The sequence below is a fragment of the Lampris incognitus genome, chromosome 3, assembly GCF_029633865.1.
Source record: "Lampris incognitus isolate fLamInc1 chromosome 3, fLamInc1.hap2, whole genome shotgun sequence".
Classification (NCBI taxonomy): Eukaryota; Metazoa; Chordata; class Actinopteri; order Lampriformes; family Lampridae; genus Lampris; species Lampris incognitus.
In genome coordinates, this window is record NC_079213.1 from 76,159,057 (window position 1) to 76,185,715 (window position 26,659).

General features: G+C 43.0%; 1 protein-coding gene across 1 annotated transcript in view; it reads left to right on the plus strand.

The window, feature by feature from the left end:
- Window positions 1-769: 769 nt before the first annotated feature.
- Window positions 770-26,659, plus strand: part of sap130a (Sin3A-associated protein a) — a 37,689-nt gene continuing 11,799 nt past the window's right edge. The window contains exons 1-12 of the mRNA XM_056275858.1: window positions 770-818; window positions 1,513-1,640; window positions 1,768-2,033; window positions 2,136-2,303; window positions 2,430-2,556; window positions 2,671-2,786; window positions 2,890-3,014; window positions 7,292-7,439; window positions 7,547-7,637; window positions 8,188-8,292; window positions 8,452-8,593; window positions 8,788-8,906. Of these exons, the coding sequence (XP_056131833.1) occupies window positions 1,529-1,640; window positions 1,768-2,033; window positions 2,136-2,303; window positions 2,430-2,556; window positions 2,671-2,786; window positions 2,890-3,014; window positions 7,292-7,439; window positions 7,547-7,637; window positions 8,188-8,292; window positions 8,452-8,593; window positions 8,788-8,906 (1,519 nt within the window). The 5' untranslated portion in view covers window positions 770-818; window positions 1,513-1,528. The remainder of the gene's footprint in view (window positions 819-1,512; window positions 1,641-1,767; window positions 2,034-2,135; window positions 2,304-2,429; window positions 2,557-2,670; window positions 2,787-2,889; window positions 3,015-7,291; window positions 7,440-7,546; window positions 7,638-8,187; window positions 8,293-8,451; window positions 8,594-8,787; window positions 8,907-26,659) is intronic.

Consider the following 26,659-nt stretch of genomic DNA (forward strand, 5'->3'; position numbering starts at 1 on the left):
GCGCCCTGTGACAATATATTTTAAACGTTAGCAACTCCGCAGACTCCAGCATCCCCGCGACCATGAGAGCAGGATAAGCGGTTTGGATAATAGATGGGCGGATGGTAACCTGGGTATAGGTCCAAGCGTGCGCAGCAACTCAAAAGACAAACCGTTTCCGAGGGAGAAACTCTGCTGCTCTGATCAAGATTTCCCATTGCAGCAACTAGCCCAAAGCGTGGGTGGCTGGCTTTAAAATAAATAAATAAATAAATTTAAAAAATGGGTGGCTGGCTACTGCCCTCTAGTGTCCCTTTTAAAATATTGCTATCGCACGAGTCATTCTTGCGGTATCAAAAAAAGCTTCAATCTCTTGCAGAAATATAAACCCCTTCTTTCCTATTTATTAATTATTCACGTAATACGCCCGGATCCGATAACGGAAAGCATCGAAGTCGAGCAGTAAGATGATTGGATAAGAGATCGAATTCATCGCGTTTGTAAGCTTGCAAACGCGCAAGCATTAGAACCAACACTGCCAGAAATTTGTCCGTCTACCTCTATCTCTATGCCCCCTAACCCCGCCGTCTCTCCCTCCCCGGTGTAGGTTGGTTAAAATACCACCGGCATCTCGATTGGTCCAGCGTTTGTGAATCTTTTACTCTCATTGGTTAAGAGTATCACAGGATCTGCAGTTCTTTACTCCTATTGGATGAATCCTTACGGGGCGGTCTGTTCTTTCCGGACTGTTCTTCCGGCTTACATGTTGTTGGAAAAAGAAAAGACGAATGGAAAAAATATAACCAAACAGCGACCCTGCTTAATTATTCTGTGATACGGTAAAATCTATTCATTTATAGAACTTTATCCGTTTAGTTAGTTACATGTAGTATCCACAGTTGAACTCTTTACAAAGTTCGGGAATTTTGCATCAAACGGAGGCGGCACTAGTAGTAGCGATTGTAGCGTTAGCTTTTTGCTAGGAGATAGCTAGCTGACGAGCAAGCTCGCTAACCTCAACTAAATGGAGCCAAAAGCGTCGGCTCCAGGGCACTTTTTCTGAATGAGATGGTTTCGTTTTGTTTTTTTAGTTTAGGCGAAGTTAACTACCTTAGAATATCCCTTAGTACATCACGCCAGTTTATTCCTAATTTAAATACTAAGTAATCGCGTCCCATTTGCTATCGAATAGTGCTAAGAACATACTTCAAACGCTATTGACGTTAGCTCTCGAGAAAGCTGTGCCCTAACGGCTATCTCTTTTAACCCGTTAATCAGATTTTCACTTTAGTTATTTAGTGTCCGTTAAAATCCATTTGCAAAGTAATTTTACCTAACTTACTGCTATAATGCCTCATTGCTTATTAGCTACCGCCTTGCTAATTATTAGCTAATGTTAATGCTGCACTATTTGGTGTCACGTCTGCACGCCCAACAAGTTAACTGAAGGGCTATGGACAATGGGTTGTTAATAAACAAATGTGTGTTTTAATGACTGACATTTACGTCATTGCTATTTTACATGCATGTTAGGTCATAAACAATTGAAATGAGCTCCCAGCAATTCCCAAGACATGGGATGCCCGTCTCTACTGGGGGAACACCCCAGATCCCTGGATGTGGAACTTTAATGCCTGTGAATCAGCCATCAAACCAGTCAGGTGTGGTCACTGAAAGTAGAATCATGAAGTTCTTCAAATATGTTTGAGATAAAGACACCTTTGGCATTTTTTTGCTGAGAAAACATCTTTAAAAATACATTTTCATGAAGTTGTCATTTTCTGATAGTTGGAGGAGAGATAGAGAGTAGTCGTGATGCTGACCATGGGCCGCAAGATCATCCACCAAGCGGGGGTGGAGGAACATTGGCATTCAGAGATGACAAACAAGAAACTGTGGTGGTCAGACCTTATCCTCAGGTTCAGGCACACAGCCAGCCACAAGCTCCTCCCCAGACAGTGCCCATCCAGCCTGGTACCCCAGTGACTGTGGCTGCACCTTCTGTCCACCTCCCACAGGGTCAACCAGCAACACTGACTGAGGGACAAATGAAAGTAAGAAAAAAATAACTCTTTCGCTCACTGCATCTGTAGCAATTAAAATCTATTAAACTAGGATATGAAAATGGATTGTTATATTTGTACTACTTTTTAAAGGCTGTCCTGAAGTCACCTATGCCGAGTCGTCTTATTGCGCCAGCACCAGCTTCCAACCAAGCCCATCTTCCTATACCAGCAAAGGTGCCCAGTCACATTACCGTAACCTTGGAGAGTAGTATTGCTGCAACACCTTCCATTCCTGTGGCAACCATAAGCGGTCAGCAGGTAAGTGCACTGTTCAAAATGTTGGTTTATGCAAATAGATTTTTAAATCTATCTCTCTTTCTTTCTAGCTCTTTCTGACTGTCTGTCTATTCTGGTTACTGAATTTTTTTGTTTTGTTTATTTCAGGGTCACTCCAGTAACCTCCATCACCTAATGCCAGCCAACATCCAGATCATTAGGAGCAATGCTCCTGCTCTGCAGATTGGGACCCCTGCTGTCCCTCCTCAGACATTTACTTCCCATTTACCTCGGGGTAGGCATGGCATAATAAGAATGACAGAACATAATATTAGTTTGGGCAATTCATAAACTGCTCTTGTTCAGGAGGGTATGTTGCTTGAATGATTTTGCGGTGTTTGCCCTGCAGGGGCTGCTGCTGCAGCTGTGATGTCAAGCTCCAAGACTGTCCTCCGGCCACAATCTGGACCCAGTGCGGGTCCTGGCCAGCCAACAGTTCAGCACATCATCCACCAGACTATTCAGGTGCCCTGGTGTTTTTTTTTTTTTTTTAATTTAAGCAATATAATGATTGTGAGGGACATTTAGAGAAACCCAGTTTAACAGTGTTATCCCTTTCTGTCTCCAGTCTCGTCCTGCTGTTACCACCTCCACAGCCGTACTCCCAACAGTGGTGGCCCCTATTACAGCAACCAGAACTCAGTCTCCAGTTATTAGTCCATCTGTTACACACTCTGCAGAGATGGTGCACGGGTGAGTTGTAGAATAAGATTTCATTGTTCTTTTCTCTTTTTATGTTTATTTTTGTGTATGTGGCTGGGGGGTGGGGTGGTGCTAATGCTTCGGTGTTATTATTGAGTACTACTTTCCTTTGACTTTCCTTTGAATGTACACATGTAATTAGAGTTACATATGTACATTCCCAAATCCTCTGTGAATAGTATCCATGGCCATTGAAACGCTAGTTAATGGTCATGCCCATATTTGCATATGAATCTGGTTGTTGGTTTCAGTCGTTATGCAACTATTGTTTATAAGGGTGGGGACACCTGTAGTCAGTTTAGACTGAAGAGGTCACTTAGATGAGTGATGAAACGTATCTGTCAATAAACATATCCAGATGAACTGATTCAGCCTTATTGGATTTTCTTACCTGGATTATTGAGCATGCATAAAGACATTTATATCCAGAGCAACTATCTCCCAAAGGTAAAAACCAGAGAAACACAAATCCATATATAATAATTGATCACAGAAAGTTGAATCAGTTCATCTGGGCACTGTTTATTGGGAGAAATGTTTTATCACTCATCTAAGTGACCTCTTCAGTCTCAACTGACTGCAGGCATCCCCACCCTTATAAACAAACATTTGCATAACAACGGAACCATCGATCGGTTTCATATGCAAATTGACATGAACATTAACTAGAGTTAAAATGGCCATGTGTACTATTCAGACGTATGGAGAGTAGTTGCATAAAATGGTGACAAATCAGATGTACCCCCCCCCCCCCCCCCGGTTCAGGGATGGTTGTTCCCCTCTGCACATAGGTGGCCTCTCTGACTCCCTGTTCAAACCAGCATTCTTCCCTATCGGGGATGTGCACATCCTCATGCTTGAAAGAGTGGCCACTGGCCTGTAGATGGGTGTAGACTGCAGAGTCCTGGCCTGACGTGATGGCTCGTCTGTGTTCTGCCATCCTCCTTGCCAGCGTCCAGTTGGTTTCCCCGATGTACAAGTCACTGCAATCCTCCCGGCACTTAACAGCATACACTATATTGCTGTCTTTGTGCCAGGAGCTTTATCCTTGGGGTGGGCCAATTTCTGGCACAGTGTGTTTTGGGGTTTGAAAGCAACTGAGACATGGTATTTGGAAAATACACATCTCAATTGTTCTGACAGTCTTGCTACACACAGAATTACCACTGGATTATGCCTAGGCAACTGTTTTCCTTCTCTCTTTGATCGGCTGGTGCACTGTTTGGGCATCTTCCTGGCTTTGACAAATGTCCAGTTAGGATAACTTAACCAAGGCCTGTTTAGTTAGGATTTCTCCCCTTCCTCAGAAGCTGTGTCGGAGGGGATGTTGTCAGCTCGGTGTTACAGCGTTCTGATGACTCCTAGTTTGTGCTCCAGTTGATGATGAGAGTCAAACCTTAAGTACTGATCAGTATGTGTTGGTTTACAGTAAACATCAACAATCAAATGTCCCGTCACCAATTGCAATTTCCCAGTCTAAGAAGGTTAGCTTGTCATTTTTTACATCCTCCCTGGTAAACATGATGTGGTTGTCCACAGAGTTAATATGGTCGGTGAAAATGTGGTACGTCCTGAGATTTAATTTTAACCCAGGTGTTGTCCACAAATCTGAACCAATGGCTTGGTGGTGTACCTGGATAAGACATGAGAGCCCTCTTTTCCACTTCCTCCATACACAAGTAGGCCACTATAGGTGAAACTGGGGAACCCATGGCACACCCATGCTTCTGCCTGTAGTACTGCCCCCTGTTTGTGAAGTATGTGGACTGAAAACACAGCTTCAGGAGCAGACACACTTGGTCAGTGTTAAGGGTGGTCCTATTGCTAAGGGTGGGGTAATCTTTTAATTTCATATGAACTACCTCCACTGCTTCATCAACAGGAATGCATGTGAAGAGAGAAGTAACATCATAAGAGACCATTCGCCTTCATAATGATGTCCCTCACCTTATCCACAAAATCCATAGTGTTCTGAATATGATCTTCATTACTACCTACCAATGGGTTAAGAATAGATGCCAGAAAGTTAGATATGTTAAAGGTCACTGAGTTAATCATACTAACAATAGGCCGTAATGGGACATCCTGTTTCTGTATCTAAGGTAAATCATACAAATTAGGTGTAGCTTCCCCTGGGTATATAATCTATGATACAAAATTCTGTCAATAGCATTGTCCTGTTCTAACAGCTTCAGACAATCTATCACCTTTTTCTTGTAACCACTGCCTGGATCTCGTTTCAGGGGCTCATAAGTATTTATGTCGCTAAGTAACGTCATAACTTTCTCATGATAGTCTGGTTTAATAAAATAGTGCATCTGCCTTTGTTCGCTGGAAGGATGATGATGTTATTGTCCTTACCGAGAGTCGTGAGTTCATTCCTTTCATCTCTGTTGATGTTGAATGGCAGCGCCTTCATGTTGCTGAGGCAGGCTGAAGCTTTGGCCTGCAGTTGCTCCACTTCCGCGTCCGTGATGTTGTTACAGATCGCCGATTCTGTGGCTGTGATCGGTTCCACTAGTGGGATTTGCTTAAGCATGACAGCAAAATTCAGCCCCTTACCAAGGATGTCTTTCTCTGCCTGGGTGAGTTGTCTGTCAGACAGATTCTTCACTCTCTTGTCCACAACACCAGGGTGTGTCTGGCGTCCATCTGTCTGTCTGCTGTTGAGGGTGCTGTCCAATGTCCGCTGATGTCTGGCTTGCAGCAAGTAGGTCGAATTTGTTTTGTTGCTTGGTTTTTGACTTTCCATGTTGTGCTAGACGAACCTTCTCCGTGAATTTATATGTTGGAAAGCGGTCTCATCTAGATGTGACGTAAGTCTCTGTTATTTATGCTCCTCTGGCTTTCAAAGCGTCAATGGTAAAATGAGTTTGGCTCACCTGTTGATTCAACAGCTGGCTCTGTGCCTTCTGGAAGATCTTGCAGACAGATTTCATTTGCAGGCTTTTAGGTATAATCCCACTCTGTCTACACCTGAGGCTGAATTTCAGGTGGTTCCCTTTGTTTGCCATCTTAGGTGCTGTTCGCTCGTACTCGCATACAAGTTTAAGGCAGTGCTCGCTGAAATGAGTCAACATATCTACACCCATCTACAGGCCTGTGGCTACTCTTTCAAGGATGAGGATGTGCACATCCTTGATAGGGTGGAAAGCCGGTTTTAAGGGGGAGTCAAAGAGGCCAATCTATGTGAAGAAGGAATGACCATCCCTGAACCGGGGCTGGGGTAAAAGTACATCTGATCTGTCGCCATCTTACAATGCTGTGATTGCAACTATTCCCCAATCCTCTGTGAATAGTACGCATGGCCATTGTAACTGTAGTTAATGGTCACGGCAATTTTCATTTGAAACCAGTCATTGGTTTGGTCGTTATGCAGCTGTGTTGTTTATAAGGGTGGGGATACCTGCAGTCAGTTAAGATTGAAGAAGTCACTTAGATGAGGGATGAAACGATACGCCAAATAAATCTTGTGTCCAGATGAACTGATTCAAATTTCTGTGATTTCCTTACCTGGATTATTGGGCATGCATGAAGACAATACGGCACTGAGCTGATCCAAGACAGTGATTGGAAGTTTAGCTTTGTGAATTATCATAGAATTTTCACATTTGTGGCTGGTTGAGAGGACAGTGATTAATATTCACTATTAAAAGCCTGCTTGTCTTATTTTCTAAGATTGTTATACATTTTACAGATTTGCATATCCTGATGTGAGAATTACTTTAAATTTTTATTGCTTTTTTATTTGCGTGTTTCTTTTACCTCCTCATTAATATATTTCAATGTTCTACAATTGTTTTGTTGTTCATTTTATTTCATGTCTTTGTTTAATTGTGACAGTGCTGCACTTTATGCTACTTGCCTGAGAAGTGCTATTTAAAGGGCTTTATTATTACAGTACACAAATAAGTACTGATGTTTAAATAATGGAAGTTAAAATTATTTTTGCTTGAAATTGTCACCTCTGAATTTTAGTTAATCTGTCTCTGATAAATCCAAGACTTTTTGTCCAGATCATATCTCAGATATGTAACAGCTAAAGTTGGGGGTTGTTGATAATTTGAACAGTTGAAATATTTATATACAAATGTCATGGGAGTTTTTGTTTTTGTTGATGGCAGCGCTGATATTTTCCCTTTCTAGAGCTTTAACTGTTATCTCCAGGCTTGAAACAGCTATGCCTGTTCTTGTCATAGACTAAAGAGATTTGTAATTTTATTCTAGCTTTTTTTTTTTTATTGGTTTATTTTTTGCAATACTTGCAGGCGCCCAGGGCTAACCATTCACTCCCCTCCTGCCACCATTAGTATCCAGAGGCCTCAGACGTCCCGTGACACAGCCACACGTATTACGTTGCCATCACATCCAGCAATCGGTGCTCAGAAGCCTCAACCCCCACACACAATGACACAGGTTAGAGCCCTCCCAAGCTCTCACTTTTCATTGAGGTCTACATGGAATGAAAAATGATGACAACTCATTTTACACAATGCATGAAAAAAAAAATCTTTTCCCCACAGAAATCTATCTTCAGCACTGTGACACCAGTAGCTGCAGCAACAGTGGCACCAATTGTTGCCACAAACACTGTGCCATCAACTACAACAATAGGTATGGCATTTCTCTGAGATCAATATCTAAAAATATATTTAAGGTCAATATACATCTAACAATATCAACATCAGAGACAACTATATTTTTAAGTTTGTGTAGAAAAGCATTCTCTTTAAAGTTTAGTCTTATCAAATGATGTATCAAATGTTGTATATGTCAAGCAAAAGTACAGTGTTGGCCAGTGATCCAGAGAAAATAATTCAAATGGAGTCAAGGACTACTAGCTGTAGTTTGTGTTCTTGAAGATTTTTGATAGGCTGGTTGTTTACCTAGTTTATTCACAAGACGTTAACATGTCTTGCCTGATATGTAGTTAATTCTTTTGGACAAAATTATCCTCACTTAGCATAAAACAAAATGTGATTGATATAAGGAGATTTGAAAGAGAGTTATGAAATATAGGGCATTCAGCAAAGTATGCTTTTTTTATTGTGATTGTTACATTACTCCCAGGCTCAAATTTAAAGTACTAGTGTCTTAATATCATTCATGGTAGTGTATTATGTAACAAACCTTAAAACATATACCTGATTTTCTTCATCCTTAGGCACTGTGCCACATACCCAAATGACCAGCAACACAATTGTCACCATGACAATGGCCTCACACTCCTCTCATGCTACAGCAGTCACCACCTCTGCCATCCCTGTTGGTATGTTTACCCTTTATTCATTGGCTCTTTGCTAGTCTCATTTAATAGAACAGTTTTATGCATTTCAGAAAAAAGGTTGCAATACTCTAAATTTGGTTCATTCCTAGCATGTTTCCCAGTTGTGCATATATGCTCACAGCTCACCTGTGCTCCTCACAGCTAAAGTGGTCCCTCAGCCCATTGCCCACACATCCCCCCGTGTCCAGCCTGACTACCCAGGAGAGAGAGCCAATCTCATTTCCATCTCGGGCCACCGATCCTCTCCTAACCCAGTCACCATGGAAGCCAGAAGTGACAACAGGTAAAAACAGATGTCTGACACTGGTTGAATGATTCTCACTTTTAGTTTAATAGATAGATATTTGAAAAGGCAAAGCGTTGCTATGTGTTTGGCCGACCAGAGTTGCTATGGTGTGTTTGTCGCAAATCAGCTTTTCTGAGGTAGTGAAACAAGACTCGTAAAATGGGTTTAATCTTGGATCTTTTCTTCTAAAGGCCTTCTGTTCCAGTGCAATTCCAATACTTCCTGAACACCTACTCCTCATCTCCGTATCCCTTGACACACACTTATACCCCCATCACCAGCTCTGTCTCCACCATACGCCAGTACCCTGGTAAGCATACCTAGTTATTTTGTGTTTTTCAGTTTGAGTTAGACTATAGCTGTAGCCACTAATAGATTATAAAGGCCTATATATATAGTAGTAACATCAATGTAGCTCAACTTACAATGAGCCTTATAAATCTTTGGACAGAGATGTTATTTGACGGATGTTTTTTAAATATGCAGAGGACTGGGGGGTGTAATTGTTAAATTTACATATTTCGGGGTACTACAACATATAAACCAAGAGATTTACAGACGTGCTCAAATTTGTTGGTACCCCTCCACAAAAAAACGAAGAATGCACAATTTTACAATGTTACAATTTCATTTAGCAGACACTTTTATCCAAAGCGACGTACATCTGAGCGTTAATACAACACAAGCAAGGATCTAGTCAGGAGACAACAACGCAAGTAAGTGCCAAAAAACTAGGTTCAAGTCCAACGTGACTCAGTGTTAAACTCACCGGAGCTTTGTTTGGTAAAATACAAAGAAAGAGATGACACTCGCTGGTCAAACTTTGGTTCTCAAGAGTAGGAGTCTTCTTAGTGTAAAATCCAAAGGATAGTACTTGTTCATGAACTTTAGAGAAAGTTGTAAGCTTAATAAAGATTTCACCACGGAGCTATCTCTGCTCTGGTCGCCTGAATAAATCAAAGAAGAAGAAAAAAAAAACCAATCTGCAGCAAGTATGTGCACTCTTGTCCAATCCTGTTTTCTTCAGCTACAAAATACTGCAAAAATCAAAAATATTTTGTCTTTTAATGATATTGAAAAATGAATGCACACTTTCATTTTCTCCCGTTTAGATAATTTTAACAACCAGTCCTTTTTTTTGAATCTGTAACTCCCTCTACTTTGGCCTCAACCAAGCTACTTTAAATCGTCTACAGTTAGTTCAGAATTCAGCTGCTAGACTACTAACTAGAACTAGCTGTAGGTCCCATATTACTCCTATTCTTGGATCCCTCCATTGGCTTCCCATAAAATTCAGAATAATCTATAAGATCTTATTGATTACATTTAAAGCACTGCATGATCTTTCCCCCAGTTACATTTCTGATCTTCTCATTCCACTTCCCGACCACTCCAATCCTCAAACCTCAGTCTTTTAGCCCTCCCTCACTCCAACTTCAAAACAAAAGGTAACCGCACCTTTGCAGTTTTAGCCCCAAGCCTCTGGAATAATCTCCCCTAATCCATTAGATTCACTGAATGTTTGGACTGTTTTAAGCGGCTTCTAAAAACCCATCTTTTCAGGCAAGCCTTTTTATAGATTCCCACCACTGCCTTCTGTTTTCTTTCGTTTTTAGCTTGTTCTGTTACTCCCTATGCCATGTCTTTATAGTCATTCAATTTATTTATGTATTTATTCGTATTTTGTGTATTGAGTAGAAAGCACTTTGTAACTGTGTTTTTAAAAGTGCTGTTTAAATAAAATTTTTCTTGCTTGCTTACTTACTCTACTGGTGAGAATGGGGAACTACAAACCCCAATTCCAATGGGTTTGGGCATGTTTACCACTGTGTTACATCACCTTTTCCTTTTAACAACACTCAATAAGCGTTTGGGAACTGAGGACACTAATTGTTGAAGCTTTGTAGGTGGAATTCTTTCCCATTCTTGATTGATGTACGACTTCAGTTGCTTAACAGTCCGGGGTCTCTGTTGTCATATTTTGTGCTTCATAATGCGCCACACATTTTCAATGAGAGACAGGTCTGGACTGCAGGCAGGCCAGTCTAGTACCCGCACTCTTTTACTACGAAGCCACGCTGTTGTAACACGTGCAGAATGTGGCTTGGCATTGTCTTGCTGAAATAAGCAGGGACGTCCCTGAAAAAGACGTCGCTTGGATGGCAGCATATGTTGCTCCAAAACCTGTAAGGACCTTTCAGCATTAATGGTGCCTTCACAGATGTGCAAGTTACCCATGCCATGGGCACTAACACACCCCCATACTATCACAGATGCTGGCTTTTGAACTTTGCGCTGATAACAACCTGGATGGTCCTTTTCCTCTTTAGCTCAGAGGACACAACGTCCATGATTTCCAAAAACAATTTGAAATGTGGACTCGTCAGACCACAGCACACTTTTCCACTTTGCGTCAGTCCATCTCAAATGAGCTTGGGCCCAGAGAAACCGGCGGCATTTCTGGGTGTTGTTGATATATGGCTTTCGCTTTGCATGGTAGAGTTTTAACTTGCACTTGTAGATGTAACGACGAACTGTGTTAACTGACCATTGTTTTTCCGAAGTGTTCCTGAGCCCACGTGGTAATATCCTTTACAGAATGATGTCGGTTTTTAATGCAGTGCCGTCTGAGGGATCGAAGGTCACGGGCATTCATTGTTGGTTTTCGGCGTTGCCGCTTACGTGCAGAAATTTCTCCGGATTCTCTGACTCTTTTGATGATATTATGGACTGTAGATGATGAAATCTCTAAATTCCTTGCAATTGTACGTTGAGAAACGTTGTTCTTAAACTGTTGGACTATTTGCTCACGCAGTTGTTCACAAAGTGGTGAACCTTGCCCCATCCTTGCTTGTGAACGACTGAGCCTTTCGGGGATGTTCCTTTTATACCCAATCATGACACTCATCTGTTTCCAATTATCCTGTTTACCTGTGGAATGTTCTAAACAGGTGTTTTTTGAGCATTCCTCAACTTTTCCAGTCTTTTGTTGCCCCTGTCCCAGCTTCTTTGGAACGTGTTGCAGGCATCAAATTCAAAATGAGTGAATATTTGCAAAAACAATAAAGTTTATCAGTTTGAACATTAAATATCTTGTCTTTGTAGTGTATTCAATAGAATATAGGTCGAAAAGGATTTGCAATCATTTTATTCTGTTTTTATTCACGTTTTACACAACGTCCCAACTTCATTGGAATTGGATTTTGTACTTTGGAGTTAACACCATGTAATTACAGACTCACTGTTTTGCGCAAATTATGGGGGTTACATCCTCCCCTCCCGAATCTGCATGCGTCCTTGCAAGTTTATCTTTTTACAGGCGTAAGTTGACTATTGCCAGGGGTAGGAGTAAAATCGAGCGCTAGTGCTTGTGTAAAAACTTGGTCAAGACTATTCAGAATTGAGTGCATAACTAAGACTAGAGGATTGCCAAGGGATTTGTATGTTAGTCTGTCAGGCTCGGCTCTTTTTCTTGTTGACCTTCTGACCTCTGAAACTTCTGTTTCTTCCTAAACAGAATTGTCTTCACCAGCTTTAGGCGCAATTTTACCTTGTTCCTCTACCCCAGATTACTCTTCCATCATCACTTCCTCTTTGTCGAGTGGCTGTTGCAGCTAGAAAAGCGCTATATAAAATGTAACTTGATTGACTGATCACGTTTTTCCTCTTCTACATTCCCTTCACTTGCTTCAACTGTGTTTTCGCTTTCAGATTCATCTTGGACTATTTCATCTTCAATGTCTGAATCATTATCCCTCCATCAACTGGTAAGTTTCTTTCCACAGGTATGTCTCCTTCCTTTTCCTCAGGATTATTCCCTTTCAGGTCTCCCATGGACTGGAATGTGTCAGCCTCTGGATTCAGATTTGGTTTTCAGTCCTCATTACATCTTGGTCATCCTCCCTAGTTGGGTTGACTTGTGGTTGAGGGATTTCATGGAAAATGGTTGTGGGAAATATGATATTCTCCTGAGTAGTCTATGGGCAGTAGTGCTCCACTTCCTCTTCGCCTTCCCGCTGTTTCTCTGGTTCACCTCCCTCTTGAGGTACTTCGCTTTCCTAAGGAGTTTGAGCTTCTCCTCTTTTTTCCGTTACCTGATCTACTTCATGTCGAATGGATGGAGCTAGAAAACCACAGTGTAACAGCAAGTCTCGGTGCAGTGTCCTCTCTGGACCATCAGAGGTTACTGGAGCTACAACATAGACTGGGGAATCGTCGATCTGCCTCACAACTTTGTACACAACTGCTCCATTGGTCTGCTATCTTGTGTTTACCCTGTATTGAGACATTCTTGACAAGGGCTGCACAAAATCACGCCACTTGACTTTGTCCTCTTCCTGGAGAGTTCCCAGCATCTCCAGTGATAAGGGGTTGTCCTTGTATTCTTTATCCCCAACAGTTGGCAAAGGTCTTTGATGAGGGCGGACTCAAAATCATGACCCTGATCACTGTGAAGTCATTCTGGCATGCCGTGGTTGACAAAGAAACTGTTCCACAGGATCTTGGCTACTGTCTTTGCCTTCTGATCAGCAGTTGGAACGGCGTCAGCATACGTGGTGAAATGGTTGGTTATGACCAAGATGTTCTTCATTCCACGTCTATCAGGTCCCAAGGATAAGTAGTCCATGCAGACTAACTCGGTGTTTGACTTGTCTGGATGTTCACAAGACGGGCAGTTTTCTCGGCTCTGGCCTCACGACGGATACATCTTTCACAGTTTCTGACTTTCCTTTCAACATCCACGAACATCCTTGGCCAATAGAAATGCATACGAATGAGATCTAATGTTCTGTCCATTCCCATGTGACCGACTTGAGTCGTGGAGACCTTCAAGTGCTATTTCTCTGTACTTTGTGGGGAGAACTAGCTGGTAGAAGGGCTCACCTCTGTTCATGCATTTCCTGTACAGAACGCCATTGTTTAGTACAAGTTGATCTATCATTGTTAAGTACAAGTCGATCCACCACTCTAAACATGAGTTGAACTTCTCAGTCTTCCTGTTGATGAACTTGGTAAGTAAGCTGTCTTCCTGTGTTGACAAAGTCTATGACTGCTGATCAGGGGATCATTTTGTTGCTCTGCAGCCCAGTCTTGCTGTGACATCCAAGGTAGGGTGCTAGATCCATGTAGTAAGTCAGCTCGAGAGAACTCTGCTGGGATGCATTCACATCAGTAGCGAGACACTCTACTATGACAGGTGAATGGCTGCCCTCTTCAGTGTCTGGAGCTTGGTCTAGCTCATGTCTTTGGCAAATTGCTTTGACAGCTTCTTTGGGGAAGATGGGTTCACTCCTTTCATTCACAAACCTTGAAATGAATTGTTTCACCCTGTCATTTTCATCTGGAATATTTAGATCAGTTTCTGCTGCATCATGTGGACATCTGAATAACCCATTGGCATCAGCAGTTCTCTTGCCAACTCTGTACTATATGTTGAAATTGAAGTTAGACAGGGCAGTGAGCCACCAGTGTCCCGCAGCGTCGAGCTTGGCAGACGTGAAGACGTAGGTCAATGGATTGTTGTCACTCATAATGGTGAACTCAGCTCCGTAGAGGTAGTCAAAGAATTTATCTGTGACAGCCCACTTGAGCGCTAATAACTAAAGTTTGTGGGTAGGGTAACGCCACTCACAGTTGGACAGGCCTCTACTTGCATAAATGATGACTCTCATCTCACTGTCTTGTTCTTGAGAGAGAGCTGCACCAAGCCCATGCAGGCTGGCATCAGTATGCAGGACATATGGTTCCCTGGGGTTGGCAAAGCCGAGGACTGGTACAGTTGTCAACTTCTCTATTAGTGCTTTGAATGCGTTTTCACATTCTGAGGTCCAATTTCCATCATAGGGTTGTTTTAGGTCTGAGTTGGAGAAGACCTTGGCACTTTTGGACTTCTTCCGGGTGGAAGGTAACTGCGGGGAATAGTGTGATCCTCCCATGTGCTACGTCCCCCTGGCGAAACTCCACTGTCAGGTGAAAAGAAGCTGCTGGCGAATCCACATGTATCGGAGGAGGCATATGGTAGTCTACGGCCCTCCCCAGATTGGCTGAGTGGGTGGAGCAGTGACCGGGACAGCTCGGAAAATAGGGCAATTGGCCAAGTAAAATTGGGGAGAAAAAAAGGGGGGGGGGTCAAAAAGCAAAACAAAACTCCAACTGCTGGTTACCTTCCACCCGGAAGAAGTCCAAAAGTGCCAAGGTCTTCTCCAACTCAGACCTAAAACAACCCTTTGATGGAAATTGGACCTCAGAATGTGAAAACGCATTCAAAGCACTAATAGAGAAGTTGACAACTGTACCAGTCCTCTGTTAATTTTTGCTCTGTCATTGACTCTACTGTTCCTTTAGCAAAATGAACAGTAGCTCATTCTGATGACAGTTTCTGAAACGTTTGCTTGTTTTCATTTTGTTGTTATCTGACAATCCCATGTGTTTTTGGCTACCAATTGTTTTATTATTATTTTTTTAATAAATTTGTTTCTGATTTTTCCCTTTTTTCTCCCAATTTAGTGGCCAATCGATCCCTATTTTAGTTCAAACTCCCACCCTTGTACTGCATGCATTCGCCAACTGCATCTCTCCGGCTGGTAGTCTCGAAGGAGACGCCTCGCCACTTTCATGACAAGGCGAATCCAGGCCGAACCACTGCTTTTTCCAACACACACAGACACATTCATGTGATGAACACAAGCCAACTCCGCCCCCCTCCCGAAGACAGCGTTGCCAATTATTGCTGCTTCATCGAGTCCAGCCATATTCGGCTCTGACGAGACCGGGGCACAAACCCCGGTCCCCAGTGGGCAAACAAAGCCGATGCTTAGACCGCTACACCACCGCGGACTTACCAATTGATTTATACCTGGCTACTGGATTCTTCGCCTCCCCCTGCTACTGTCGTTCTACTCTGGAGCCTACGTATGTTACAACACCAGCGATAATGTGGATCAGTCGGCTGTTTATATGGATTATTTTCACCTGGATTACTTTATCTTTGATACTCCATCCAGTAACACCGCTACTTCAGTACACAACAGCGGAACTTTTTCGACTACGACCCCACCTCTCTGAGCCACCACCAGCACTGCAACTTCACTGAGATATCATTCGTCATTTTTGTCGGAAATCCATTCACCGTGGATCCCGCCGGGCCTTCAGTTTCAATGACACAAAACCAATCCGTACCCTCTGGTCTTCCTTTCCAGATCCCTCAAGAAAATCCCGACGGACTGTTGACCACAGTGCACTAGCTAACCTAGCCACGTCGGCTAGCATCAAAACCGAAAAAAATAACCTCTCCATCGGGTTATTTAACATTTGCTTGTTAACCAACAAGGGACTCCTACTTCATGATCTACTGAATGATTGTAAGTTTGATTTCATGTGCTTGACTGAGATGTGGCAACAACCCAATAACTTTTCACAGTTTAATAAACCATTCCTCCTGGGTTTTTGTACACCTGCAAATCCCGTGACACTGGCGGGGGGGGGGGGGGGTGGCGGCGATACTTTACAATGAAAAGTGGAAAGTGTCTTCCATAACTGCCTGTGCATGTTTCATTCAAGTCCATTGCCCTATAAATCAATGGGCCAAATCCTACTATGCTAGCCACTGTTTATCAACCACCGAAACCCAATAACAATTTCTTGAACGAACTTTCTGTTTTTTGAACCTTCTTATGTTCTTTGTCCCCTAATGTAATATTGCTGGGTGATTTTAATATACACATGGACAATGTCCACAATACTCTCACAAGGGATTTTACATCATGCCTGGACAGTTTTGGATATCAATATATCGATATCCAAAAAATCAATATATTGATTTTCCTACGCACTCCAAATGACACATGCTTGATCTGATTTGCTGCTCTGATGTAACTCGTAATTGTAATGCATCTTATTTGCCCATTTCCGACCACAAGTTAGTGTCTTGCGATGTTAATTCAACAGTATCCAAAACAAATTTGTCACGCTCCATCTCATTCTGTAATATTAAGAATATTGATTTATCTGCTGTCACTAGTAAAATTGCCTTTATAGTCTTTTAAACGATCTTGCTCCTTTAAAAATTCGGTCTGTTTCCTTTACCCACTCTGCCCCATGGTTTACACCTGCACTATGCCAGTTTAAAGCTAAAGGCTCCCGCCTGGAATGCCTTTACATAAAAACTGGCCTTGTTGTTCATAAAGACATGTATAATGACCACATACTTCATTCTTACACAAATTTAATTAGATCAGGCGAAGGGAAAACCCTGTTTTCCGTGGTAAACAATATTTTACGGCCGCCGGACACTCTTGCACCTAAACCTGTATTCAGTTGCTCAGTGTAATGCCTTCATGACCTTTTTTAATGCCAACATTGAAAATATTCATCAACAATTGACCTTGTCAAACAATACTGCATACAATTCATCTTATTAACCCTTCTATGTTCCCCTCTCTTCTTCGGTATCTAGTTATAAACTCCCAACTGTTGCAGAAATATCTGGTCTTATTCGCAAATCCAAATCATCTACCCGTCAGTTAGATCACCTTCCTACTCATTTAGTAAAAGCCTGTCTACCTTCTCTATCATCTTTAATAACTGATATCATACATTCCTCCCCCACCTCTGGTCTTGTTCGCTCATCTCTCAAAACAGCTGCAATAACTCCAATACTCACGAAACCTGGTGCAGATCCCAACAATTTGAATAATTTTCTCCCAATCTCAAATTTACCATTTTTTTTTCTAAAACAATTGAAAGAACTGTCGCATCTCAGGCACACGTTCACTTGACTAATAACAATCTGTTTGAACAATTCCAGTCTGGTTTTTGCTCCATGTACAGTACGGAGACAGCCTTGGTGAAAATCACTAATGATCTTTTGATGGCAGCTGACTCTGGGCTCGTAACCATACTTGTCCTCCTTGATCTGAGTGCAGCCTTTGATACCATCTCACATAACATCCTCCTAGAAAGATTAGCTTCCATTGGAATAACTGGCACCTGCCTTGACTGGTTTAGATCATATCTCTGGCTGCACTCAGTTTGTCCAACTTAAAAATTTGAGATCTAAGTCCTTTCCGGTTACTACCGGTGTTCCCCAGGGCTCTGTGTTGGGACCCTTCCTATTTATTATTTACCTACTACCTCTTGGCCACATTTTCAGTAAATTTGGCATTCAATTTCACTGCTACGCAGATGACACCCAGCTTTATCTATCCACCAAGCCTACCTCCACTCTTCCGCCTACTTCCCTTTCTGACTGCTTACTAGAAATTAAATCCTGGTTTTTATACCACTTCCTCAAACTTGATAGTGATAAAACTGAGGTCCTCCTAGTTGGTACTAAATCTACTTTGGCCAAAACTGATAATTTTTCTCTACTATTGACAATTCTATAGTTCCCCCATCGCCTCAGGTTAAGAGTCTGGGTGTCATCCTGGACAGCACATTATCTTTTGAAGCCCACATCAACAATGTTACTCAGTCTGCATACTTCCACCTTTATAATATTAATCGTCTTCGGCTGTCACTTACACCTAAAACCACAGCCATACTCGCTCACACCCTGGTTACATCCTGTATTGACTACTATAATTCTATCCTCTTTGGTCTTCCCCTCAAGTGTCTTCATAAGGTTCAATTGGTCCAGAATTCAGCTGCCCGTATCATTACCAGAACTCCTTCCATAGATCATATCACTCCTGTTCTTTAGCAGCTCCATTGGCTCCCTGTTAAATACCATATTGACTTCAAGATACTGCTCCTCACCTTTAAGGCCCTTAATAACTTAGCTCCTTCATATCTTTCCGAACTACTTCATATCCACACGCCCTCCCGCACTCTCAGATCCTCTTCTGCTCTCCAACTCACTACATCATCAGCCTGCTTGACTACCATGGGGACTAGAACCTTCAGTCGTTCTGCCCCCTGCCTATGGAACTCTCTCCCACAAGAAATTTGTAACATGGACTCGCTTTCAACCTTCAGATCCCATCTCAAAACGTACCTTTTCAAACTGGCATATTCAGTCTGATCCGTGCTTCATTGGGTTTTGTGCAGATGATGATTTTATACTTATCTGTTGTATTAACTTTTTATTGTCTACCCTGCTTTGTTTTGATTTTATGCTGTCTGATACAGTGCAGCTTGTTTTTTACTGTGTTCTGTAAGGTGTCCTTGAATGCTCTGAAAGGCACCCACAAATAACATTGATTATTATTATTATTATTAGGGTGAGATTTGGGTGTCACCTGGTGAGCTTGTGCCTCGACTTGACACGTGGGCAGGTCTGAGCTTTCTGCTGTCTGTCTCACGGATTCTCTGTTTCTTAGACTTCTTTGTGCTGAGCTGCAGTTTCATTTCAGCAAGCTGTTTCTTCAGACTCTTTGTCTCTAAGATATACACCTGTAACACGCTTGCATTTGGGTCTGTGTAAGGAGACATGTCGGGCACAGACAGAATGCATATTCGTAGTAGCTTTTGGCTTGGATATTCCAAAATGGCAGTGCATTCGGTTCAGTTTAGTCACCCTCCTATTCTCTTCTGTCCGCAGCTGTAACAGCAGCTCAGCAAAGTTGAAAGATTTTTCATATTCAGCTCCAATTGCATGATGAGTGTGTGATCTCAACAGCCGTGTTTGAACTGTTTCAATAGCTGATGGTTTGCAGCAGACTGGCTCACTCCATTTCTCTTCACAGCAGTGCTCAGCAGCACCTCAAGCCTCTGTAGATACTCTGATGCCTTCTCACGCAGGTTTTGATGGGTGTTCAAGAACCTTGCGAAGATTTCATCACCGTCCTCAGCGAGACCATAAGCGGAGTCCCGCAGTTTCACATATGCTCTGGGATAAACAGAGGAGCCTAGCTGCTTCACAACATCTGAGGCTGGGGGAAGCAAACTTTCCAGTATTTTCCTATGCTGAACATCCACTGGAGCTCTCTGTCTTGGAACATCAAGTCTACGTGGAGGCACTATGTTTCAAAGTCAGCCTCTCCAGGAGGCTTTGGCACCTTGCCAGCGAAGGAGCGTAGCCACTTGGATTGGCTCTGAGATGTGGAAGTGTCGTTTTTGATTACATGCTCAACCACAATGCATTGCACTTCAGGTGGGTTTAGCTAATCATCTCAGTTTCACAGTTGTTTTAGCTTTTATCGTTTTCTTCCATACTGCCAGTTGAACCTTCTTATCTGTTTCGGGACTGAGCTGAAGAGGGATGAGCTTCGGCCAGGTCAGGCTTCTTGTTCTTGGATTTGCGTATGAGAGGTGTAATGCTATGTTCAGAGTGAGCACTCTCATCAGAAGATTCACTGCTATTGCTTGAGTCAGAAGAAATCTCTGTGGGAAGGGCTACTGTCTGGCTAGCAGTATGTGTAAGTACTTTAATACTGTCTACATGCCATTACACTGTAGTATCATTCACATTTGGGACCTGAAGGGGAAACATTGCCACTGGAGTTTCTGAATCAAACGCTACAATGACTTTATTCTCTAGTTCTGTGTTTTGAAGCCTCACTACTTTAGCTACAGTCCCATATGTCTGTAGCGAAGTTATGATGTCATCATCAGTGTCTGTTTTGGTCCAACCAACAATCTATACAGACCATTTTGTATCAATGCCATTCATCTGTTCAATATCCATATTGTTTTTGTTTTTTTTGTGGGTTTTTTTTGTTACCCTGCACTTATAATAATAATCTGTGATCTGTATTTTGTATATAAACCTCACAATTATTTTAAAACCTTGTCTGTTGCCCCTTTAATCCTCCTGACTGGCTCCCCACAAATTACGATGTACCACTTACTAAGGGCCAAATGTAGCACATGAATGAATATGCAATTTCTACACTATAATATCAATCAAGGTAAATCTCAGTGTACAGGCTGCATCTATTGGCAATGGTAACTTTTAGGTATGCTCAAGGAGGATAGACGAGGTTTTTAGAAAAGCAGCATAACAATTAACATTTATTCACAAACCAATACCTTCAGTGTAAGCGCTCATACGTATATCATCAATGGGTCAAATAAAACAACCATTCAGTGTATATTGAATTCTTTCCAATAGGAAAAATACTGGTAAAAATTAAGATTTTAGTATCAAGTGTGCTTGTATAGAAATAACAAAAAGTTTGTGTTCAGTCAGTTGTCAGTCAGTGTCCATATACCCAGGTAGTGTGATTTTGTTTTGCAAACATCTTCGCTGAGTAGAAGAGATGAGTCTGTTCCTTTCCCTGGACACACGATGGAGCAAAATGTGAAAAGTCACACCCTCCACACATGCTGGCTTGCACTCTGCTGCACAAGGCTCGCTGATTTGGGCTCTACCTCGCTATCATGTTTCAGAGTCCACGTTTGTAAATAGGTATCCATAAAAAAACAACTTGCATACAGGAGTTGTTCTTTTTTAAATCAACATCTTGTTTTTTTAATTAGAATTTGTATTTCTATACTGTACAGTAAAATACTTTTTTCTCTGCCTATGAAAACTTGAATTCAATGACAATAACACCACACAAAGCTGTGTAGATGAATTAACTCAATTACAAATATAGCCGCAAGCAGCGATTAACGGGGTCCAAGCAGTATTGCAGCTGCCTAACAACCAACATAATTTCACAGTCTGGTACATAGCTTCTATGTGACATAAAGAATAAGCCTCTCAAGTTTCATGAAGATCGGACGTTCACACTGGCAAATATTAGCTACTGAATTTTGATTGGCTGTTTGGCGGCCATGTTGGTAATCCAGCCAATTGGCACTTAAAGCAACGTAACCAAATGAGGCCAGATTTTTAGATTAAGGTTTTTGAGATATTGACATGTGTCAGTTGTGGCGCCCCCTATGGATGAAATTTCACAAAATTTGGCATGCTTCCAAAGAATGTTGTGATTGTGCGTGACAAGTTTTGTTAAGTTTGGACAATCACATCACAAGATATAGGCAATACAATCACTATGAACCACACCTTAAATTTTGATTGACATGTTACTTCGAAATGGAAGTGCATATCAAAATTCTTTCGACAATTTTTATCACCATTGTCTGGAGATGACGCATACCAAATTTCATGCGAATCGGGTGAACAGCCTCAGACTAGTTCATTGTACTTTCGTTTTTTTTGTGTTTTTTTTGTGTTTTTTTTGAAATGGCGGGAAATTTGGCAGGCGGAAATTGGAGGTACGTTAGATTCGGGAGCTTCCAAGGAATTAGAGTGAAAAAAAAATTTCTCAAAAATTCCACACAGAGCCCGAGATATGACCCAAAACGTAAATGTGCTTATTGTAGCCCCCCCCGCCCCCTAGAGGTGTGTCGAGGTAATATATCTTCTGTAAGATCGTTAACAGGTTTGGACCCTACCTACCAAGTTTGGTGTCTGTGCAACGTATAGTTTTTGCTACCCAGACACTTTCAGGGAAACAACAACAATAATAATTAAAGCGCGTTGGGAAGGATCCAAGCATTGGCACTGTTGCGCCCCCTATGGAGCAATTTGAATGGTTTTGTCCTCATGATCATATACCTTCACCCAACGTAAATGATTAACGCTATGATACGTAGGGGCCTTTTATACACCTAGCCTGTAATAGACTACCGTTTCAACATGAAACTAAACCACTGTTGGTAATGTAATAAAGATTGAAGAATCTTGCTTCAGAAACAGTAGCCTACCCGAGTTTCCAACTAGATATGACAATGTCGGATTACTTGGGTCGCCTGTGTCCTAGACGATTACCGTAATTTTTTTCAAATGTCGTAACACTTCCATTGCTTCAGAAACATGCGCCAGAGTTTCCAAAACTGGACCAGACGGTGTCTGATTTCTTGCGTCCTAGCCGACTGCCGTAAAAAGAAAAAGAAAAAGTATGTCGTTATACCCAGGTGTCCTGGCATGTGGTATGTAGAGCTGCAGTGCTTCCACACCAAATAAGTCAAAATAGCGGGCAAACTATATGACTGACATAGGTGGTCCCAATAGTAAAGTTGTTGAGCACATTGAGATGCATGGGTCGATTAAGTTTTGTGTTGATCTGACTTATGCTGTGGGAGTTATGGCCTTTTAAGCATGACCCTTTGTTATAGCGCCACCATCTGGCTGACATGGGTGATTTGTAGTGCCAGAGTAGTGGGGGGCCGTATGAATCCACCTACCAAATTTGGTTGGTCTAGGACTTATGGTTGCTGAGCCTCAGACACTTTTAGCTGAGAAACCGCGCCCAAACTAATACAAGTCAAAATGGCGGGCAAACTATATGGCTGACATATGCAGTCCCAATAACAAAGGTGTAGAGCACATTCAGATGCATAGGTCTGTGCAGTTTTGTGTTGATCTGACTTATGGTGTGGGAATTACGCATGACCCTTTGTTATAGCGCCACCATCTGGCGGACATAGGTGATTTGTGGTGCCTGAGTAGTGGGGGGCCATAGGAATCTAGGTACCAAAGTTGGTTGGTCTAGGACTTACGGTTGCTGAGCCTCACACACTTTTAGTGGAGAAAAATAATAATAATCCTAACAAATACAATAGGGTTCCACCGGCTTCGCTGTTTGGACCCCTAATAATAATAATCCTTAGAAAAACAATACGGTTCCGCAGCTGTCGCTGCTTGGACCCCTAACAATATCCTCCTTAAGTCCAGCAGGGGGCGGTCACGCTGTTCTGAGGACAGACCGCTCTCCCCGGGTCTTGGGGGTGACGACACTGCAGTGCGTCTACAAGGGCCTGCACCATGCTAGGGCAGACCAGTAGCGCGCATGAGCAGTTCACCCATGGATGTCTATTTCTCAGCGGTGCAGACTACAGTTTGCTATGAAACCACCCAAATTCAACGGTGTGTTAGTTTCAGTGGCCAGGGGAGATGCAGCACAAGTCCTAGAGGACGAAATCGCATCTCTGTTAAACAAGCGATCAGAGCTGTACCGAGCGAGGAAGCTCAACAAGGTTTTTACTGACGTTACTTCCAAAGTAAGGGAGCGCAGCACTTCGCCCCATTTTGGATCTCCATGTGTTAAACAGACATCTACGAAAACACACATTCAGGATGTCAACGCACAAAGTGCTCTGTAGTTCAAACCATCTGGGCGATTGGTTTGTAACGATCGATCTCACGGACGCATATTTTCACATCGCCGTTTATCCCGCACACGGGAAATTTCGGAGGTTCGCTTATCATAGCAGAGCCTACGAATACCAAGCCATCCCCTTTGGTCTGTCGTTAGCACCGAGGGTGTTCAGCAAATGTGTGGAAGCAGTGCTGTCTCCATTAAGGAACAGCGGCATCCAAATATTCTCTTACATAGACAATTATTTGATATGCTCCCACGCAGAGGAACAGGCAGTTAGAGATGCTGCTATGGTGATAAATCATCTCAGCAATCTTGGGTTCAATATAAACTGGGGGAAGAGCCGAGTCGAACCAGCACAACGTACAGAGTACCTGAGTCTCAAAATAAATTCCCTCTCTTATTGCATCACGTTATCGGAGAGGTTAGCATCCATCACTCAGTGTCTTTCCCTCTTCAAGCTCAGCCTCATGGCTTCAGTAATATCTGTTGTACATCGGGTTGCTAATGATGAAGGATATGCAGCGTTGGGTGGCGGAGTTACGCCTGTGCCCGCGCCGTCACCTCAACCGCAGGGTGAGAATATCACCAGAGTGTGGCAGCTGTCCGGCCATGGAGAGATCCAACGGCTCTCGCGCCTGGTGTCCTGCTGGGGTCAGTGTCATCCCGAGTAACCATGACAACGGAGCATCAGGTAGCGGAAATAATACAGCTCTTGGAGGGCAAACTGTGGCCTCTCCCAATACCAAGGAATCTTCTGTGGCAAGCGCTAGGGGAGATTTACCACCCACATCCAGACTGCATAGCACTCTGGGCTTAGCCCGTGAGAGGTGGAACCTGAATGCTGCAGGCCTGCCTGAACAGATCATTGACACCATTCAGAGTGCAAGGGCCTCCTCCACTTGCTCTCTTTACAGTGGTAAGTGGCGGATTTTTGAGGAGTTGTGTGACTTGAGGCAAACCATTCCTTTTCAGTGTCCAGTGGTGGACCTGCTGTCTTTCCTGTAAGAATTGGTTGAGAAGGGGAAAGCCTTTTCTACCATTAAGGTGTACCTAGCGGCTATCTCAGCTTGTCATGTGGGCTTCGGACATAAGCCGGCAGGGCAGCATCCTTTGATTTGTCATTTCATGAAGGGTGCTCGCCGTAAGCTCCCTGTTTCCAGGCCCCTGGTGCCTCTAAGGTATCTGTTAGTGGTGTTGAATCCCTCTCTCAACACCCATTTGAACCTGTGGGGGCGGTGGAGATGAAGTTTATTTCGCTAAAGACAGCTTTGCTCTTGGCTTTAACCACAGCAAAGCGGGTAAGTGAATTACAGGCATTGTCAGTTCACCCTTCATGCTTGCAGTTTGCTCCAGGGCTCACCAAAGTCTGCCTGCAGCCCAACCCGGCCTTCGTGCCTAAAGTGATGAAGTCAGCCTACAGGTGTCCCACGGTGGAGCTTTTGGCTTTTCACCCACCTCCATTCTCCTGAGGGGAGGAGCAGAGGCCCAACATGTTGTGCCTGGTGCGGGCTCTACGATTGTATGTGAGTAGGACAGCAGGGTTCAAGAAGCAGGACCAGTTGTTTGTGTCCTGGGCTACCCCCCATAAGGGCAAGCCATTGTCCCGCCAGAGGTTGTCTCACTGGATTGTGGAGGCTAAAGCCTTGGTCTACAGATTTAAGCCCCCCCCCTCCCCAGGGACTGAGGGCGCATTCTATGAGGGGCATGGCCACTTCATGGGCACTGTTCAGGGGAGTCTCAGTACAAGACATTTGTGCTGTGGTGAGCTGGGCCACACCTCACACCTTTGTGAGATTTTACAGGCTGGATGTCTCAGGGCCGTCCTTGGCACAAGCGGTGCTAGAGGAGAACAAGACAGAGTCAGTGTGATTATCGCTGCCCAGCTCATCATTGTTATGGCTTAGGGATCTTGTGCAATACGGGAGTGGTCTATAGCTCCCATAGTGAAACACCGAACGACGTTATAAAAATAACTTTGGGTTACTTAACATAATCCCCGGTTCTTTGATAACTGAGTGAGGTGTTTGACACCATGAGTGTGCATTGTAACTTCTGGAGCGATATTGAATTGCTGGTTCGTCTAGAATAGAGTTAAGTATCATCTTTCTTGATTAACAAGTTGCTACTAGTCTTATTCCAGCTGCTTGAGTATTAGTAATTTTCTCTATACATCTGCTGCTGGTTCCTAGTGGAATCTTATTCTAGCTGTAGCTGTCTTATTCTATTTACTTACTTGTCTTATTTACTTATTCTAGCTGTAGCTGTTTTTCACCTAGTGTGCCCTTAAAATTTCTTGTTGCCTAGCTGTTTTGACTTAGTTATCCATTTAGCTTATAAATATATTCCTTGGTAACTGGCTGTTTGCAGTTTTAATAGTATTGTGTGAGGTTTGATAGAGTTTTACATAAGTGTCCAGTTTCTGGGCAGTAAGCCTATTTTCAGTGTACCTCTTTGGCCAATTGGGTGTTAAGTGGCCAGAGTGTGGCCTGCACTCATGGCAGACAATTAGCAATCAGTCTTCTTTAAACCACTGCTGGTACTTGGAAGCATCAGCTTGCAATCGTCAGGCAAACAAGCCTAGGTTGAACGAAGGCTAGAGTGAACAAAGGCAAGCGCGACTTTTTCAAGCCAAGACTTTGTCAAACACGGACTGCTCTTTTTAGATCCGGTCAGTCATCTGTATTTTGTGTACGTAGTATAGACTATGTGTTTTCTTCGCATTCCTGTCCTTTCCTCTTCCCAGGGCTGGCATAGACATTGGGTCACTCCTAAGCGCTGTGACCCTACCAATCTCATCTATCCCACTCTCTCCACTCACGTTTGAGCAAATGGTGACAGGAGGGCTCTGGAATTGCCACTCTGCGGTGCCGAAAGCTGAGTTTATCTCAGGCTACGCATCCTTGCTCTCCCTCAGCTTTCTTGCTCTAACTGAGACCTGGATCATGCCAGAACACACTACCACACCCGCAGCTCTGTCTGATGTGTACTCTTTTTCTCACACTCCCAGAGC